Below are 21,560 nucleotides of genomic sequence, written 5' to 3' on the forward strand. Positions count from 1 at the left end.
GTAAAATAGAAATGAAAACCAGTGTGATGTAGCGGATAGCTTGTTAGACTTGACCCAGGGAAGCCTGGTTCAAATCCCTGCCTAGTCATAAATCAGACTGGATGGCTTTAGGCTGGGTAGTACCTCTCTCCTAACCTACCTAATTTATTATTTTAATTATTATTACTTTTCCAGTTTTTTTTAATACCAGTTTGCATTTTTTAAAAGATCCCAGAGTGGTTGACAAAGTAAAATCATGATGAAATACAATAAAACCATTCAATAAAAAACCCAAAACATTTGTATTAAAATAAGCAAGGGTAGCTGGCAATGCTATTGGTCAGGAAAATGCCCAGGCAAACAGTTATGTCTTTGGTTGACTGGGGGTCTGCATGATCTCAATGGGGAAGCAGCCTTCTAAACTGGCAATAACACTTTGACACAGTTTGGTAGCTAACTAGCAGCAAGTGTAGAGCTTTCAGCACAGGAGTTATATGTGCATGGTAGGAAACTCCACTAAGCAAATGAGCTGCTCATTTCTGCAATAGCTGCCGCTTCCAAACCAATCTCAAGGGCAGCCCCACATAAAATACATTACAATAGTCCAATCTTGAGTTACCAAACACTACAGCTAGGCTGTCGCTATCTAGGTATGGTCATAGCTGTTGTACCAGCCAAGGTAATAGGCAACCTTACTCGCCATGGCTATTTGGACTCCAATGAAAGAGATGAATCCAAGAGCACTCCCAGACTACATACCTGTTCCTATAGAGAGAGAGTGCAACCCCATCCACACCAGGTAAATTACCTTACTACCAGGTAATTATAGAGTTAATTATATGGTTGTTGTAAGGATAAAGTGGGATAAGCCTCATGTAAGCCACCTTGAGCTCTTTGTAGGAAGTTTGGGATACAAATGTGATCGATCAATCAATCAATTGATGCATTTTATTTTGCCATTGGATTGAACAGATCAGGACTTGGGTTTAAGTATGTTTATTATCAGAACCAGATTAAAAATTACCACAAACTAACCTGGGAGGTGTTGATTCTTGTCTACCATAATCATTGTTGTGTTCTAGCACGAAGTGTGAATGAAATCTATACTTCTATAGGGAGATGTGGGATCTGGAAAAGCAGATCAGAGCTCCTCAATCTATCGTCCAGGTTTGCTCAATGTATCTAACCCTGAGTATTCATCTTTCGTGATAGCAGTGTCATGAGTCAATGTAGCAACCCTCTCTACTTCCACAGGACTTTCCACTGTGACCTTAAAGCAGACCTACACAACTTGTGGTCCACCAAGCAAAAGTTAGCCCTCATCCATGTATAATGCATTGCCATATACTTGCAATGCTCTGTTTTTGTAGTATACTGATATACAGGAAAAATTGAGACTATGGTGGACTGTCCTACATGGCTGATGCACTGTGTCCATCTGTAAGCCTGCCTTAATGGGACAGCATAATTCTGTTCTTGCATTTTGCTCCGTTTGCTGCTCAGCTCAGGATAAGGATGAGAAATGTGTTTGGGAAAACTAAGACAAATATTGTCTTCATTTAGGAAGTCTTTCTACATCCATGGGTCCTATTTTACAAAGGAGAGTCCTCTATTTGAAAGGCTGTCCAGTCCAGTTTAAAGATAAAGAACCATAAGAGGAAGAACAAGAGTCCTGAAGTAGCCCATCAACGGTTGACATCAGGACAGCAGACTGGTCACCCTGTATGATGACCTACGCCAGGAGGGGGAGAGAGAGGGAGAGAGGGAGGCAGAGTGTGACCTTGTGATTCTCTTTGATTTCTTGGTGGCTTTCAATACCAATGATCATGGTATCCTTCTGGGAAGGTTATCTGAGTTGGGAGTGCATTGCAATGCTTTTGCTCCTTTATGGATGATTTACTCTAGAAGGTGGTGCTTGAGGAATATTGCTCCGCCCCATCGATTCTCAAATATGTGGTTCTGCAGGGGTTGCTTTTGTCCTCCATGCTATTCAATATCAACATGAAACTATTGAGAGTGGTTGCCAGACACAGGCTCTGAACACCAGGCCTGGCTGCAGCTACTCCCTGCTCAAGCCAAGCACCACCGCTTGATACGCCTGAGGCAAGGGATAAAAACCACCTTCCTCCAAACTATGTGGAGAAAGGGGTTAAATGGAGAAGGATTTCAATACTGTGAGTTATATGTGCTGAGGTGAATTATTGTCAGAGTGGGTGCTAAATGTGTAAACTTCAAATGATAAATGCCAAACAGACACGTGGGATTTTTGTGGTAGTTAAAACAAAATGATTAAAATTTATTTTAAAAGTTCACAAGCTTTGTTTCAAAATAAAACATTTAAAAACCTTTTTGAAACCTTTCATCCAATCCTTTCACCCATCCACATACGCACTTTCCTTTTTCTCACACAATCAATCTTGAACTTTCTTTATTATCAGTATTGATTAATATACATCAACTATGTGCACACCACACTCCAAAGACACCACTCTCTACACTGACCCTCAAATTTCCCAGAACTTAAGTACCCTAAACACAGAGAGCACTACAGACTCTAAGAGTACCTAACAAGTCCCCCGCAATCCCCTCAGTCATTCCTTTATATATCACTCCTCCCCCCTCCCAAGACATTCTAACTCCACCCACTCAGGCCAACATTCTAAAACCCACAGACTTACAAACTGCAGACATACATTTGGGAACTGACTTGTGGGGTGTAACGCCACAGTGGTCATCTGGAGTTTTGAAGTGTCGCAGTTCTACGTCTCCTTTTCATCATCTTCCTCGTCTCCTTTTCATCGTCTTCCCAGCTATGGTGAGATGTATCATATTTCTATTTAAATTATAGTTATTATTTCTAATTTTGCATTTATAACTACACATTAGCATATGCCAAATTGATGCAAATCAGTGTCCCCTTTTGTGGTGGAACATTTTCTCTTTTTTAAAGCAATGCTTAAATGGCCACCCTACTCCTTCTAGCAGCATTTGAGAATACCTGGTCTAGCTGTAATGAAAACGTGAAAAACAAACTGATTGCTTGATGCAGTAGGCAAATAAAGTTCTCAAGATTGTATTTCTAGTTGTTAAAATATGCATTAGATTGAGAATAGAAGATTCTAGGCACACCTATCTTCCCCATATGTATTACAGAATTTATTCTCTGGAGAATTATGACTACAGAAGTCTCTATAATATTCTTTAGAACAGAGCTGCCACGGCAAAGCCTAATTATTATTTGCATTAATAACATATTTAACTCTCATGAATGAAACCTTCTATTATGTATTTCTTTGAAGCACATAAAAAAGTATTCTTGCTTTCTTTTTTCTAGAGAACCAAGAAAATAATGTGTGTGTTTTTATCAGCTTCTATAGCTTGAACAATTGCTATTTATCTAAATATATGCCATTTACTTTTACACAATAGAATAATTAACAAGCGTTACTTGTGCAACTTGTTCGTATTTTATTATAGTGGTACTTATTGACTTAAAATGTGATTATCTTCATTTTCCACATTGTACCAAGTGTGAACACCTCCATCTGGAGTCTCATGTGTGCTCAAGTGTTTACTTTGAGTTCTTACAAATGCAGATTTTCCCATTCATTTCAGTAGAGAGAGCAGATCCTTAAAGGAATGTGTTCTTCCACCAAAATTAAGGAAGCTTTCTTGGGGTTAGTAAAAATATCTCTATGTGAATATTGGAGTTCTGCACCTGTAAGTTTGCCGCTCAGTGGATGCCCTCAGTTTTGAAAACTTTTCTCATGGAAATGAGCCAGACTAAATGCAAGCATATTTTGGAAGCAGAATAACAACTTTAATTTGAGCTGGATTTTGGCAATTAGGGATAACACTTGTATGGGGCATAGGGTTGTTGTTACTGGTGTTTTAAAGAAAACTTATTGGAAACAATATATATTACTTATGGATGGGTATTTAAGACTGGTCTTACATAGACATGGCAAACTAAACTAAATTAAAAGCTAGCCCTTTGCAGGAAATAAATCAAATACACCCTATAAACCACTCCCTTGCTTACTTAGGCCTTTGCTAGACCTAAGTGAAAATCGGGGGGAGAGGAGGGCAGACCTCGCGTTATGAATAACGCGAGATCTCGCCTTTGTTTATACACGAGTCACGACGAGCTCAAGAAGAGAGCCATTGTGCGCCTGCCATTTTTTTAAAAAACTTTTAAAGGGCCGGCTGCATGAGAGGATGAGCGGCAAGGTAAGTGGTTGGTTTTTTTTAAAAAAAAAAAACTTGATTTTCCTGTTCCCCCCATCCTAGCCCTGATGGGTGCAGCTCCCGGCTCTGTGCGAGTAATCTCACGAAGCTGGGAAAAGCCGCAGAAATGGGCACATGCTCACGGTCTCGGGCTCAGCCTGACACTGTGAGAAAAAGTGGGCTCAAAGTGTAGGGCTTTATCCCGAGGCCAGGGAGGGATGATCTCTCCCTGAGCCCAGGATCCCCTGTGCGTCATCTGGACACACAGGGACGATCTTGGGTATCAGCCCAGGATAACCCCTGGTCTAGCAAAGGCCTCAGATTGCTGCTTTGAAATGCAAAGAATTTGTATTAACCACAGTTTTGCTTAATTTGCATCCATGAAATGCAATGTTATATGCAACCATTTACCCACATCCCATTGTGTGCACAGAACTGGTAACATGGACATCCATATTGTTCTGCCTGAGTGAAGATGGGGTTCTTTTGTCAGACATCCATGTTTAATAGAAATCCAGGGTAACAGGGAGTGGTAAATGTCTCTTTGGATGCTACATGTATGACCAGCTTGCCAAATGGTTATACACCAAATAATCATATTCTACTCTTGTGTAGTCAACTGTAAACACATGGAATAGGCACAACCCTAATCAAGTTAACGCTTGGCATTCAAATCAATATATGCGATCTCCACTATTCTTGGTACTTTTCCGATTGAGATGCAATAAGCTATGCTCAACAACAGAAGTAACTAAGAGGAACAAAAGGTGCCACAGAAATCTGATAACCATTTCTTCAGTTTACCGTATACTGTGAACCACTTTCACCTTTAGTTGGCCTTCACTGTCATAACAACATAACTCCTCTTGGCATGAGAAGACACTACTATCCTTTGAACTCTTCTTACTCCTCCTCTTTCTCAGTTACTTGCTTCAGTCTGCCAATTAGGTGCAGGATAACAGGGTGTAAGGTGTATTCATAATTAATTGAAGACCTGGATTTTTTTACATATATTGAGCCTGTGTAACCCTTTTTACACCACACAAAGCTACAATATATTCCTAGATGAACAAATATATATATAAGATTCACTCATCGTCTATAACACAGGGAACACTCCTGTGTTCTCTGTAATAGATTTGAGTCATGAGCATAGTCTATAGCAAGATGCCCCAGCTTTAAGGCAGCCTAGAACCACTCCATATATGTAGTTTCCCTATGTGATAAATTAATCTCTATGTAATGACAAAAGCATATTCAACGTCACTTGTGCTGAGTGTTTATTATTTTGCCATGTGTACACAGATTGGGAACTTGATGAACACCTGATGCATAGGTGCTTTAAGAAATGTAATACAATGTAAACTTCTTTTTTCTGCCATAATTTACACATCAGTAACAGGCAGTACAGTTTGTTTTCTGGCAGTAAGGTATTACTTCTCTGAGTCAGCCCCTGTTAAGTCTCTGTTGCATAGCTGATCTCATTATAGAGGATCATAGCTTCAGCAACGGAAACTCACATCCATTAATGCACGGGTTAAGCAAGCCATACATAAATATTTTAAATGGGTGCTTATTTACTAGTGTGATATTGCATTAGAGAATTAAGTATCAGCTTCTGTCAAGCAGCATTCTTGGAGGTTGTAGCCTCATCTCTTTAATGTTGCTTTGTGTTACAAACCACCTCGTACAGCTACAACGCTTTCTTAAGCTTTTCCAGCCAAAAAGAAATTCAGTCAGCTTAGCAGAACAAGACAAAATGATGTGATTGTCTTGACCTGGGTTATGAAACACATACACCGACACACACACACACACACACACACACACACACACACACACACTCACATGCACCCCACTCCATCTGTACCTTGACATTCTTTAATTGTTTCTTAAGTGTGGTGCCTTAATGCTATTTTAATATAAAGTCACAGTTAGTGAAGCATTATCCTGAATATACTTTCATCAAAGAATGAGTTTATTAATAATCTCTGTAGCATCTTTAAAGTACATGACATTTACAACCTTCATTTTATTATTCCTCAGAATAATTCCATGAGGTCATTGTTACTTCAATTTCAATTATTATTTCCAATTTACAGATGCAAAACTAATGTTGAGCATCACTCTATTGCCCAGGGCCATTTGGTAAATCAATGGCTACACAGTGAGACAAAATTTAGCATCAACAGAATGGTGCTATTCCTGGCTGCCAGTGCTAAATGGAGAACAGGGATGAGGGGAGTACTCCATGCAAGGGCTGGCTGCCACTGCTACTCCTGAACAGGGCCACAAGCTCCACACACAAGAACCTCCTCCCCACTCATCATCAGCCAACATTTAGGCCTAATCTACACCAAACAGGATATTGCACTATGAAAGCTGTACAAAATGGGTACATCAAAGATAGGAGCCACACTACTGCTTTATAGCGCTATTGAAGTGCACTAACAACTGTTGGGGCCCATTGACACATTCCATATACCACTTTCGTAGTGCTATATCCTGCTTGGTGTGGCTCTTGCCTTTTCATACCGCTTTCATAGTGCAATATCCTGCTTGCACTTATTCCTAGTGAATAAGGCCTAATAAGGCCTAATTAGGTCTTATTCACTAGGAAAAGTGTATGTGAATTAAATGTATGTGAGTGTGTATGTAAAAATAGGGGAGCATTTCAGCTTTGTATGGTGGTACCCACCACCATCACTGCCACCACTGCTGACATGCATCCTTTGACATTCCAGCCCAGGGTTAATTCAGGCCATTGCCTGAAAATGGTTCCCCATCTCTGACTTAGGCCACAGCTAGACCTAAGGTTTATCCTGGGATCATCCAGGGTTCACCCCTGCCTGAGCACTGGATCTCCTGTGTGTCACCTAGATGAACAGGTTTGACCCCTGGACGATCCAAAGATAAACCTTAGGTCTAGCTATGGCCTTAGTGGATGTGTTGCATACTTTTACACAGATTACTGCTAAATGGTGTCTTACCGATTCAATACTCCACAGAACTGCTGTCACAGCTCTTCAATACTCCACTGGTTCATCTACCTATCTATGTCAACTTTGGTTTTGAAACTATAACAGCCTTGTGGCTGCCTTGATGGATGACTTCTGTCAGAAGGGAGAAAGGGGAAGTGCATTCCTATTGGTTCTCCTCAGTGTCTTAGTGGCGTTTGATACTATTGACCACAGTATCTTGTTAGATTGGCTCTGTGGGTTGGGTGTACAGAGCACAATGATATGGTGGTTCTGCTTCTGCCTGCAGGACCGTATCCAGAAGGTGGCATTGAGGGATTTCTGCTTGACCCCATAACATAAATGTCATGGGGTTCAGCATGCCATTCTATTGCCCATGCTCTTTAATATCTATATGAAGCTGCTAAGTGAAGTAATCCAAAAATTCAGACTGAAGTGTTATCAGTATATTGATGACATTTACCTTTATTTCTCTGTGACATATGATCCAGGTTCAGGTTGCATAGGTGCAGAACTGATAAATGGATTTGATAATGAGCTGGATGAAAGCTAATAAACTGAAGCTGAATCCTGACAAGATAGAGATACTCTGGTTTGGTGCTTCTTGGGTCTGGGGAAATGGTGTTCAACTTGTTTTGGATACACAGAAAGCTTTGCACTCATGCTTAAAGAACAGGTTTGCAGCTTTTATCTTTTTTATTTTTATCTTTTATCCCGGGCATTTTAATTTCCATAAGTTTTCTCAGTCTGACTTTGTAACTGAATTTTTTATTTGCTGTCTTTTATTATGACTTTTGGATGTTAGTTTTATTATATTGTATTAGGTTTTTAAATAATTTATTATTTATATCATACCCGGCCTTGGAATCTCATGTAATGAAAGCTAATACATAAATGCTTTAAATAAATATAAGTGATGAATTATTACATCTTCCTTCCCATTCTAGCATAACTATGAAACAGAATCCTAGGAGGATAATGGGTCTCTTTGGTTTTTATTGATTCCCACGTGGTTCCATGGTAAGAGTCAATGGGTTGCAAGCTGGTACATAGTTGAGAGTAGGCAAAACACATTTCTCACCTCCAATGGGATCACCAGGGGCAGGTCTCACCACACGCAATAAGTGCATACCTTTATTTTCTCTCCAAAACTACCCACTACACCTGACTTTACTATTGTTTCAGATATTCTTTCACTGGAAATACGTTCTGAGCCTCAACTCTGCCCTGAAAAATCATGATTCATATTATGCACAGGGGCTTGTCTATACACTCTATATACTCTGTCATGGCTGTGCAGTTGCACCCAGCTATTTATATGACACAGCCTCCAACTTGCAGCCACATTGTGCTATTCCCTGTGAAGCTGTGCATTTTCGATCTGTTATTTTACCATGACTTTTTACATTTTTCTGATGTCACCATGGTTGTTTGTTCATATGTCAGTGGTGGCTTCAGTTCAGATTAAGAGAGTTGGCCTAGTTAGGGGGGGGGATCCCAATGCAGGGTAGGCATCAGGTGGGCTTGACAAGCCCCAGGTGAATGTTTAGTAACGGCCACCATGGCATTATTAAAGTCCGGGGAATCATGTTCTTCTCTCTTTCTGAATTCACCTGTATGTCTAAAGTAGGAGTGAAGGATGAATCTGCACATCTAAGACAGGCAGTAACCATGGGAGGTGTCAATTGCCTAGGCCTGGGTTCTCCAACATGGTGCCTATGGGCACCAATATACCTGCAAGATATTTCTTGGTGCCTGCTAGGCTCCCTGCCCTTCCTGATGTTTATTTTATTCCTTAAGATTTATTTTAATTACACTTTTTAAAAAAGGTAGACTGGCATGCTGCAAAGTGAAGAGCTCTAGCGCTATCTTTATTTGGGATAAAAAGAGTATTCCATAGTATTCCATAGTGTGAAGAACGCCTTTTATCAATCCTTAATCTTCCACCTTTCGGCTTCATGGGACGACCTCACTGGGTTCTAGAAATGGGGAGAAATGTCTCCCTATCCACATTATCTACATTAAAAATAATTTTTGCACCTCCATTGTTTCTCCCCTAACTTTCTAAGAAATGTTTAAGAAGGAAAGTACCCTACTGCAAAATATAAGCTCCATCACACCAGGGGTTAACACGCTCCCTAACCTTCGCTTCTCTGCCCATGTTTTCATTCCTCAATTACTTCCTCTTTCAAAAGAGGAAGTACACAATGAGCACGAGGCCCATTGAGTCTACTGTTCTGATGGTGCTGCTTCTCCTGCACACAGCAGGAGAGAGCAGCAATTCCGAGTTCAAAAAAACATTGGACTTAAACCATCCATTACTGCACATTTCTTACTGGTCACTCAGGTATTGTTCACATGATGTCGTCTGCCTCTCTTGCATCTTCCACCCCTTCTGGCCTTTGTTGCGCCACAAAGAACCTCAGAAAAAGTCTCTCAGGAAGCAACCCGAAGCAATGGAAGCCGCACGTTTCGACCTACATGTGATGGGGCTTTAGGTGAGGGTTGGTTTGTTTGTTTTTTGTCAAGCAAGGAAGGCCAGAAGGCGTGCGGGAGGCAGACGACGTCATGTGAGGGACCTGAGCAAACTCCATGAGTGCCCAGTAACGAGTGTGCTCGTTGGATGGAGCTTTATATCACTATTTCCTTCAGATACTTAGCATGTGAGGAACCCATGAAACGCAATTTGCTCTATTTGTAACCGCAAGCCACAATGTGTGTGTATGTATATATATATATATATATATATATATAAATATCCGGCGGTGTTCCATATAAATCCGTGTGCACTCTGCTTCCTTCGCCCTGTGCCTCTTGCAGCCCCCCTCAGCATAACCCCTGAGGCGGCAGACAGGAGCTCAGCGTCGTCGTGTGAGGTATTTATAGCCGGCCTCGCGCCGGAGCAGCATCAGCGGCGGCTTTCGCTTCCAAGCGCAGCGAGCCGGTTGGGCGGAGCCAGCGCCGGGGCGTGTGCGGCGCGGCTCGACCGTGCGAACCCTCGGGCTATAATTCCACCTGCAGCCATTTGTCAAGGCTGCAGCGGTCAGACGACACCGCCGAGCCAGCCCGGGCAAGAGCGGCCCGCCGCGGCAAAGCGCCTCACTCTGAGCCAAGGAGACGCGCCCGTGACCGGCAACGCCAGCTGCGAAGGCGGCGGGATGGAGGAGGAGGAGGGTAAAAAACAAACAAACAAAAGAAAACACCCCCCAACTGGCCGGGTGGCTTTTCTCGTTTTCCTTTCATAACAACGTTGGCGCGCTATCTAACCATTTTTTGCAGGGTGCATGAGCTGGTTGACGGGGCGCTCTGTGGAAAAGGTTTCCCCAGCAGCTCTCCGTCCTGTTTGTGGGTTGGTGGTCTGAGTTCCTGCTTTCTTTCCGAGGAGGCACCTAAGCGCCTGAGGCGGATGTGTGTGCCTCTTGGTGGAATGCAGAACTGCACCGGCTCTGGGCCACTTCTTTGTTCTTGGTGGTCCTGCTTGGGAGAGACTTCCGAAGTGGGGAAGTTCTTCTCCCTCGCTTTGCAGCGTTTAAAGGCTTTTCTCTCCCTCGCCCCCCCTCCTCCCTGATACTCGCTGCCCTTCTGCAATCTGCTCCTATCTCTGTTGCCAGCCGGCATCCTCCGTTGCTTTACTCTAAGCAAATGTAAGGGGTTGGGTGGAATGGGTAACTTTCTTTCCTGGAACTCTCGAGGGGGAGGAGGGGTGAGTCGGGAAATCTCTCCCCACCAGCAGTGACTAATTCGTATGCTTATCAGTTGTGACCATTAACTACTTTCTCCCAGCACATGGACTTCACTTGGGGAGAGAAACACACACGAAACCATTCATCGAATATAAACAAACACACGCGCACACTGTGTTTGCTTTTACCCAATTCCAATAAGCAGATGTGTCTTTTAAACATTTAAAAGGTTTGGCAGTGTCTTTATTTGAGTGCTATAAGAGGAATGCAAGTCAACATGTACCCCTAAAATGCAGTTATTAATAACACTGCAAAGGAAGGGAAAATGTTTTGTATCAACAAATATTTTGCCAGCCTATTCAAACCTGGATGATCAGAATTATTTATGTTTAATAATAAACATAATTAATAATCCAAGTTTGATGAATATTTATCATCGAACTTGGATGATCAGAATTACTTACACTTAAGATCTATAGATCCTAACCCAAGTTACCTGAGTGCAAGTCCCCTTTAAACTTCGTGATACTTGCTCCTCTGAATGAAATGTGCATGATTTTTATCTGCTATGTAGCTCCATCTAACTTTTTCCAGCTTTCTAGGTGGAGGCTAGGTCTGGTCCAATAGTTGAGTTGTAGTGGGAGGACAGAAACTGTTGTGTGAATGGATTTAAGAGACCTGTAGGGTTAGGCTACAATCCTGTGCAAAGTTAAGTGTGCAGTTTATTTTCATGGGTACACCTAATTCATCTTAATGTTATGTTGCACAAGTGCTAAAGATCAAACCTGCAAAAGTTAGAGAGCTAGGAAAGAGATATTGTTTCAAAGATACTGAGCTACAAATACAAATGTATGCACTATATCTCAGAATATAAACATTTTCCTTTACTTCCTTTCTTTTACAATTTAGTAAATGGATTTTTTAAACACTGCTAATGAGAACCCTTACTGCTAATTTAGTAGCATAATGAATCCCCTTGTACTTAATTATCCTGTTCTTCTCCAAGGAGCTCTGGGTAGCATACATGGTTCGGTCCCTTTACAAAAACTTTGTTATGTAGATTCATCTAAGAGACAGGGATAAATCCAAGGACACCCAGTAAATTTTGTGAAGATTCAGACCTAGGTCTCTTTTAGATCTCTTCTCATATTTACAGTCCTTTTGTAAACCTTTACAAAGACAAACCTTCCTGCAAAGCTGGACTAACTGCCTGCACTGTAGGCAGCAAAGTGCACAATGGTGTGTCCAGGCACAGAGACTAGCACAACTTACTTCAGGCATTATGTTGAAAAAAGCAAGACTTGGGACTGTTCTGTAGATAGTTGACAGAATTTGTACCATAGGAAGCTTCTTTAAACCAAGTCAGACTATTGGTCCAGCCAAGCTCAATATTGTCTGTATTGACTGGGAGCAACTCTATAAGGCTTCAGAGTACGGTCTTTCCCAACCATACCTGGAGATACTAGTGATGGATAGTGGGACCTTCTGCATGCAAAGGAGGTGCTTGAACCACCATCCCTTTCACTGAATATCTCATTTGTCTGAATCCTGCAGCTTCAAAAGTTCATATCTCAGCATCCCTTACTTTAATATATTCGAAGTGTATGTCTTATGTTGTTTTTCACGTTAACACTTATATAGTTAAAACATCAAAGTAGTCGTAAAAAGAAAGTTTGTTACATAAAATATGAAGTTTAACTAACTGGTCCCATTGTTTTCAGTGGGATCTAAATTTAAGTGTTTAAATGAGGCTGTATATACATTCTGGATCTAATAAATGCTAAAACTCCAAATGATATTATTGCCTGGCACACATTTTCCTAATATCACAGTTGTACTTTGCTGCCTGAAGTGAAGGTCAAGATGGTGCCTCCCATTCCAAGTACAGAAAGGGACTAGACTGGACTGGCAGTTGATGTTACTTCAACACTAGCAATGGAACAACATCCTTCATTGTACCTGAGGACATCAAGCTAGCTTTGGGGACAGAGAGCAGGCTGAGTAGCCCTTCAACACCTCACCACTGATACCCAACTTTTGGCATCTGCTATCTGTGGAGAATGTTTCACTCTGTCTGATGGTATAGCCAGCCCTGTGAAACAATCAGTGGATCCAGATAAGAGTGTAAGAAGAGCCATGGTTGTTCAGATTAAGAGCCCATCTAGACTTGGATTCTGTTCACACAATGGCCAACCCACAAGCAGAACATGAGTGCAATAGCACTTCTTGCCCAACTAGTGTACATAGGCATACTACCATCAAACACTCTGCGTCTCTTAGCTTCTCCGGTTCAGCAATCTTGGCTTCAGTTGAATGAACTTGTTCCCTGAGAGTCAGGAGCTCATTACACCAAGCACCCACCCACGACTACTTTGCAGCTGGCAAATAGTCATACATGTGGCACTTGCTGCAATACACTAGATAGTTACCACACTCCTGCTGGTTTTCTGCCTTCATAACTTTTTTTAAAACAAACAAACAAACATATTGGTATTATTGGGTTTGTTTACCTGGTAAACTAAGCTGTTTACTAGGAGAAAGTGGGGAAATTATAGTTACTTATTTATACTTAATTTGAGAAAGGAGGGAAGAGTCAACTGCCCTGGCTTCCTCGCCCTATTGCTAAACTTGCATGGTTGCTTAATTTGCTTGCATGCTGATGCTGCATCAGTGAGACGCTTTATCAGTGGAGCTCCTTGTGCCTGAAGACCTGGCTCCCTCGCCAGCCTGCCTCCTTATATAGCTCTAGCTAGCTTCGTCCAACTGTGCTACACCCAATCTGATTAGAGGGCCTTGTCTGAAAAGCAAGGGAACCTGTGGCTGGACTACTGGTCTGCCCTAGCTTTCTTTGAGTGGGAATATAAGTCAGTTTAGCCCCCTGGGAATGGAAATCTTCTATTTAGGAGGGAGGACAATAGTTAGTGAGTTGTTGGAGGGGACAACAAAGGCTAGGTGATTTGGGGGCATCAAGGGGCTGAGCTGTGACACCCACCACAGCCGCCTGCACCCACTTGCTTGGCTGCGGGAGTGTCTTCTGAGGCTCGGCTTGGCCTGTTGAGCACCCAGAAGCCTCCCACCCTTGTGCCGAAATTGTGCACTTTTTCCTGCATCAATGGTGACTGCCATTGATGCAGCAGGGGGAATGTCACAATTTCCGGAGCCTCCATAAATTGTACATTCTTCTCCCACCCATGCCAGTGGAGGCCTTAAAAACCCCGTTGCTGAAAGGGTGACACTGGGTATCTGATTTATGAAGGGATGTGGCTTGCAAGGGCTGGGTCCTTTTTTTACCTTTTAAAAACTAAATGCTCAGCTGAAGTCTCAAACTTGGGTTGACTTTATTTTTGAGCATTAGTTTATAAGCAGCCTGCCTCTTCTTTGTGTTCTTGCTGGTGTTGATAGTGAAAGAGGCCTTCCTTGATAGAGAAAGATGAAAAAAAGTTAATTAATAATAAAATTATGCTCCATTTAGCCTCTGATAGTGGCTGAGGTACATTTTTTACCTCCCTCAACTTAGTAGATGCATCAGTGATTTTTTTTAAATATAAAAAATGGCACACAAGACTTCAGTTTCTGTAGTACTTTGCCATTAGATGTGGGGTGCTGCTGTTTGGAAGTACTAGGTTACATAGAAGCATCTATACATAGTGTGTCTCTCTAAATGTCTCTAGCATGTGCATTTTCCCCTCTGCTCCTTTGGCTATCATGTTCTATTTTCAGAAGTTCTTCAGTAAACTTGTTGTTGTTGTTGTTGTTGTTGTTGATAATAATAATATGTTTCTTGGAAATCATAGAATCATAAAATTGTGGAGTTGGAAGGGACCACAAGGATCATCTAGTCTAACCCTCTGCAGTGTGCAAGAAAACCAATTAAATCGTTCATGAGAGCCTCTTCTTAAAACCCTCCAGAGATGGACAACCCACAACTTCAGTAATGCCCAACAAACTCCCCTTCAAGACCACTTATCTGTTGCTACTGAACTTTCCCTGCAATGTGCAGCTAAAGCAGAGAGTGTTTGGCTTGTTCTACAATACAGTCAGTTCATATAGGGCAATGGTTTTGAGGCCCAAGAGCCCTGGCAATCTTGTAATTTGTTTACAGTATATTATTCATCTCTGTATCCTAGAATATTCCCCAGGACTCTCAACAATGCACAGGAGTTTTCTGACAAATGTGCTGCCATTCTTTGGCAGACAAGCTGATATGGAAAGGATTCCCTAAGGGGAGAAAGCTTAAGACATATTACGAAAGAGACCCTGACAGAGCCAAGCAGAGATAGCAAGCAAAATGGAATGAACTCACCCATTATTTTCAGTTCTTGATGTAATTTTTTTTTTTTAAAAAAAATGAAGCCATGACACCTTTTGAAATTTTGATGACCAAAAGTCTATTACAGGAAACTGTCTTATGCCTGGTCAGGTTCCTCTATTGTAGCATCACCCTTGGTGTTGCTATCTGACCCCCAACCTCAGGCTGATCACTCAGGAGGAAGCTTTTCTGCAGGAAAGGCCTTGGCAGCCATTTGCTGCCACCCACAATTTGGGTTAACTCTTAAATAAATTATTGATTTTTTTCATACTTCACTGCATACTGTAAAAACTTTTACTGAGATACAAATCCTATATAAAAAGAATTTCGTTTAGATTACTTAAAGCAGAAAAAAAGTCTGGCACGTAAGATATAGCTTGTCTAATAAGCATGAAAAATTGAGTTAATGTGCAATAACGATCCCAATGCATTAATGTGATAGCAATTTTAGCAAGTTTAATTGACAAGATAGTTTAATGAAGTATAGGGTGTTAATTTGTCATTCATCATAAGCCTTACTAAACATCATCTTGCTAACCACTGACTGAATCCTTAGAAAAATGTGAAATGAAATAAGATGACTTTTCCTTGAGAAACCATTATGCACTCCCATCGTTCCTTCCACACATTTCTTAGCCCATGGATCAACTGATACTAATGAACAAGTGTCATCTATACATCTTAGACCAGAATTGCACACAACTTGTAACCTACAAAGCCTGATGCAGCCCATCAGACATGTGTAGCCCATGGGCTTAACAAGCTTACATTGTTTTAAAATCTCAGTAGGCAGTAAAAAATGAGATTTTGCAAGCCCCAAGTGGGACAAGTTCAGTTTGATAGTTAACAGTTGTGCAAGTCTGCTTAACACCTTTTGTGCATGTTACATTCATGGTAGTGTCAATCACAACTACATTAAAAAAAGACAATTGTAGTTTATAGGAGCTAGTTTTAAGAGAGCCACCTTGAGGAAGGGATGAGGATGAAGACCTGTCCTGCCTTTTCCTAAAGTGGACTACCAGAAAGTCCTGTGAACAGGACTTCGTCCTCATATTTCTATTGCCTGTGGAAGGCGAGTGGGTATTCCTGAGAAGATTTGGCTCTTGAACCTCCACTCTATAGTGGAGAGGATCCATTCATTTTTGTCATGGATGAGCCCCCATGGCAAAGCGGGCGCAGTTTTAAGACTGTCCAGAAATTGCAGAATATTTAAAAATACAGTTACTAAGCAAGAATTTGGAGGGTCGGGCATTGGGATTGCATCTTCCTAATGCTTACTCAGTTGTGCTCTCTCTCTGTCTCTTTCTGGGCACAATTCAAGGTGTTCGTACTCATCTTGAAAACTCTATGTGGCTTGGGATGAACAGGGTCTGAAGGAAAACACCACCTGCTGATGTGTTAAGGTCTTTGAGGCCTTCCTCCAGGTGCTCCACTATCTGAAGTGAAACAGGAGGCAACACAAAAAAAGGGACCTTTAGGTGGTGGTGCATTGACTGTGTAATGATCTCCCCTGGTACATACTTGCTAACCTTATAGTGGCAGGTGAAAACCTTTGATTTCCCAGACCTTTTAATACATTTATTCTGTCTGAGACTAGTGGTATCATACTTTTGTGTGTGTCTTCCATTTATTACATACTTGTATTTTTCATAGATTATACTTTATTTTATTACATTGCAAACTACAATGGGACAACATTTTGAAGAGTGGGATTAGTGATATGGGTTTTCTGGAAAATTTTGGATTGGAAAATTTTCTTATGCAAATTAGGCTAATTTTCATTGCATCAGATTTTTTTTCTGAGGCCGCAGGGTGGGCAGTTTGTGGCCTTCCAGATGTTGATGGATTGCAACTTCCATCAGCCCTAGCCAGGATAGTCAGTGGTGTGGAATGATGGGAGTTGCAGTCTAGCAACATCTGGAGAGCCACGGATCACCCACCCCTGACTAGGGAGAGATTGAATTTAGCATGTTTATTTACTTTAGTAAACAAAACTAAAACAAGTACCCATGTTATTTTTTTGACCTGAAATATACAAGAGGGAAAATTAAAGCGCACTTATGTGATTTAAGTGTTAACTTATGTAGACATTTCTACTAGAATATTTGTAAAATTGTAAGATAACATTCTGTTGTCTACATCATTTAAATTTAAGGGGGACCCCCCCCAACCTAACAAAAACCATTGCCATACTAATACATTTTAGTGACCCAAAGAACTATGCATGATATGCTGATAGCCACTCATCAGTTTCTGCAGAGTTTAGCTTTTCCACTGAGGTTGCCAGGGGGCTTTCAGTTTTGCTGTCATTGTTTCTTAGTTCTATTTCACACTGAGACATAGATGTGTTTCAATTACATATATGTATTTTCTCATGTACTTGCTATGGATAGCCACCTGAAAAATCTTAATTACAACTTCGAAAGTGCCAGGTTTGCCTAATATTATCTTTCCAATTGGCATCCATTCATTGTTGCTAATAAACTTATGAAACAGAAAATTTCCATGGAAAAATAAAGACCTGTTTTTTGAAAATTATCTGCTCCACACAACTGGGTAGAATATTATTTGTTTTAATAATAAATACATGTGTTAGTGTATTATGTGCTTTGTACCATGTGGTACATGATCCAGAACTGAAGCTCATTTCCATCTGAGTGTATTTTAAGATTCCTCAGCCCTCCACCATAACTAAATGGAAAATATATTACAATCTTTGTCCACTTGGATAATGCTGGTCTAGCCCAAACATAAATTCATAGTACAATGCCTTATGTTCTATCAAGTAAGTATTTAGAACTGGAATGACATTTGTGTGTATCTGTGGGGGTGGCGTGGGTGGGGGTGGAAATACAACAGGTTCAAACACTCTGGAGATTTGTGCTCACTGATTTGTCCTGTAGGAATGAATAAATAAATTTCAAACTACAGTAGCATCCTTCTTGAAGGCATGTTCTAAATCTATGTTATACTTGTATCTATATTAAGCCTACATAGAAAAGGTCACTTTTATAACCTGAGCCGCATTTGGAGCTCATACTTAAGGGCAAGCATGTGAATAAAATATCTGATAAAAGGTCTCTTGTCAGAGTCACTGGGCAATTAAAACTCTTGCATTAAAATTAAATATGGGCACTTCTTGAATAATCTGAAGTGCTTAGCATTACAGGATTAGGTTTCCAGGACAGAAAAACAAAATCACTTTCTATACAGATGCTGTTAACTAATGGAAATTAGTTAACCCAAAGAAAAATACTTCTGGCTTTTAAAAGATTATGCTTTTCAAGAAGAACTTTGTAAGAGTCTCATTCATTTGATTGGGGCTTGCAGAAGAGGAGCTGCTGGTAGATGGTGCTTCTTGTCCATTATATTTTTACCCCACTGTTCTGACACGAAGCTTAAGATAGTACAAAGCTTGTACCCCATTTTACCCCCACAACAACCCTGTGAGGTAGACTAGGCTGAGAGTGAGAGGAAGGCTCGCTCAAGTTAATAAGCTAACTTTATGGTGAATCAAGAATCTGAGTCTCTTCCATCAAAATCCAGCGTTGCCCACTATACCTCACTCATTGTCATAAGTTGAGTCAAGCTGAGTAACTAAGATATCAAGAACAGCTAAGAAGGACCAAGACTGCTTCCCAAGAATACACTATTTAAATTTATAGTTGCTTTATAAAGCATAGCTGTGTGTTTTTAAACATCCCCAAGTAATGTTCAACCTTTCCCCCTACTATTACAGAAAAACAAAAGGAGAAGCCACCCCCAATATGGCCTTGCCCCAAATCCATTTCCAGGGCAATGGATCTATTCACCAGAGCCCTAAGTGATGCCAATGGAAGGATCCTCCCGCCATCTTATTGGATGTGCAGGGAGTCATTTTCAAAGGGGATTGCAACTGGGGAAGGAGGGGTTAGCCCTCCCCATTCCATACTGAGCTCCCTCCTCAAAATCCTCCAGTATAGCAATTAAGCTTCAGAAATAATTTTTGATAACATTGCATTGGCAGGGCAGGGGGCAACATTTACTCCAGGAGGGAAAGAAAGAGAGAGAGAGAGGGGGAGAGAGAGAGAGAGGAAGTGGAGGGGGCACAGAGAGGTATGAGTGGAGAAGAAAGAGAAAAATATGTTTATTGCCCTTCCGAAACATTAAACAACCTGGATAGGTGATCCTTCTGCAGATACCCGAACAGTGTGTATTAAATCTTGGTCTTGCATGTATTTGTGGTATTGTTCTCTTTTTTTTTTTTACTTTTGTGTTTCTCTCTGCTCTATATTGTGGCTTACAGAGAGGTGGTACATGTGTGGGGCTTCCAAGTCTACTCTGCTTGTGTATTCCTCTGTATGTGTTGGGATATGGGGAGAAAGTCACAAGTTCCCACATGAAGAGACAATCCCAGAAACTTTCCTTCCAGCTTCCCCATTCTCCTCTAAACAAACAATTTATTGCACGCTTGTGATGGACCACTCATGAAAGTTTGCGGGTCTATTAAACAACATTGTGAATGACCAGGATGTCTCCCACAGCATCTGTTGGAAATTCCATCTTGAAAAGAACCACTTTTAAAGTAGCAAAAGTGCGAACTTCCGCCACTAGATGGTGGTGTCTCAATGGAACTGAATAAAGGGGAAGTATTCAGTTCAAACCACTTGGTCGCCCCTCTTCATCCATGTAATCAAGCCCGTAACAATCATGCCAAAAAGCAGGAAGCACAAGTCTGCTTTCCGTTCTAATCTTACTCTAGCCGTTTCCTTTACCTCCTCTGCCCCACTTTCCAGATCTGACTCTTTCCATCACACACCCAGTATTTGAAGCCCTCCCCAATGGAATTGTTCACCATTTTATCTCCATATATTAAATTAAAAATAAAATGATGATTGATGGATGGGATAATTAATTGAAGGGGAATGCTTAAACCTTTGGAACAAGATCTGGGCAAGAACTGGGAAATTAATTGGAGGTAACTCCCTGATTTGCTTTTGACTTGCTTTTGGATAAGCATTCTGACAAATTTTTGAAGCTCCATTATTTATTTATTTATTTATTTATTTATATAGCACCATCAGTGTACATGGTGCTGTACAGAGTAAAACAATAAAAATAGCAAAACCCTGCCGCATAGGCTTACATTCTAAAAAAATCACAATAAAACAATAAGAAGGGGAAGAGAATGCACCAAACAGCCACAGGGTAGAGTAAAACTAACAATATAAAAGTCAGATCCATTTTGGTGGAAAGGTTGCTGTGGCAAAAAGGCTAATGGAAAAGTTGCTCTCTCTTTCTTTTGCATTTGTTCACACCATTACGAATGAATTGTAATTGAAGAGGAACTACCAATTGGGGATGATCTGGGGCAGGGTACAATTTATGGATGTTACTTGAGATGATTTGGATGAGAAATGAATTGGCTGGCTTTGCTTTCCATGAAATTTATATGAATCCTAGAACTTATTTCTAAATACATTTATATAGATATAATTTAGCATATGCAAATGTTACGCAGATCTGTATCCTATTGGCCAGGGCCCCAAATGTTGCAGAAACTAACAGATGTAAATATTAAGGCCAAAGGATTGGATCCTGGCCTTAATAGGGTTACTACTTCACACAGTGCATAATTGAATTGTGGAACTCACTATACAAGATGTAGTGATGGCTGCCAACTTGGACAGCTTTAAAAGGGGATTAGATGAATTCATGGAGGAAATGGCTGTCCATGGCCACTAATCATGGTGGTATATGTTACCTCTGGTATCGGAGGCAGTATAGCTCTGAATGCTGATTGCTGAGGAATACAAGCAGGAGGATACTAGTGTGCTTATGTTCTGCTTGTGAGCTTCCCATGGGCATCCAGTGTGACCCAAATGCTGTGCAAACCAAAAGCTGAACCAGATACTGTGCAAACCAAAGATCTGGATTAGATAGACCTTTCATCTGATCCAGCGGAGCTCTAGTTATGTTCCCAAATACTTCCAAGGAGCTCTAGGAACACCATTAAGAAAATAATTCTCTGAGCAATGATTCCAATGTTTTTTTCACTTTTGTGTGTACAGGATGCTTGTGCACACAGTGATCATATGAAACTGGAGTTTGCAGATTAGGGGCTGGAAAACATGGCCATGAGATTGGATTTATCAGAATTTTATTTTATGCATTTTATGCCTTGAATATTTTATTGTGGAAAGGCAGGATAGAAATATTTTCAAATAATTAAAAAGAACCAAGATGGCTTGCATGAGTTTTTAAATAAAGGATGCTTCTTAATAAGATGCAATCTTAAATGTACTTATTTGGAGTAAGCCCTATTGAATACTGCATGACTTACTTCTGAGTAAATAGATATAGGATTGCACTATAAGGCAACATTGGAGTAAGTCTCTTTGAAAT

The 21,560-nt window shown here is 40.9% G+C and overlaps 1 protein-coding gene across 1 annotated transcript in view; it reads left to right on the forward strand.

Moving 5' to 3' along the window:
* The first annotated feature begins 10,152 nt into the window (after positions 1 to 10,152).
* Positions 10,153 to 21,560, forward strand: part of GADL1 (glutamate decarboxylase like 1) — a 120,699-nt gene continuing 109,291 nt past the window's right edge. The window contains exon 1 of the mRNA XM_063125015.1: positions 10,153 to 10,358. Within this exon, the coding sequence (XP_062981085.1) occupies positions 10,343 to 10,358 (16 nt within the window). The 5' untranslated portion in view covers positions 10,153 to 10,342. The remainder of the gene's footprint in view (positions 10,359 to 21,560) is intronic.

This window comes from Elgaria multicarinata, chromosome 1 (genome assembly GCF_023053635.1).
Source record: "Elgaria multicarinata webbii isolate HBS135686 ecotype San Diego chromosome 1, rElgMul1.1.pri, whole genome shotgun sequence".
Taxonomy (NCBI): domain Eukaryota; kingdom Metazoa; phylum Chordata; class Lepidosauria; order Squamata; family Anguidae; genus Elgaria; species Elgaria multicarinata.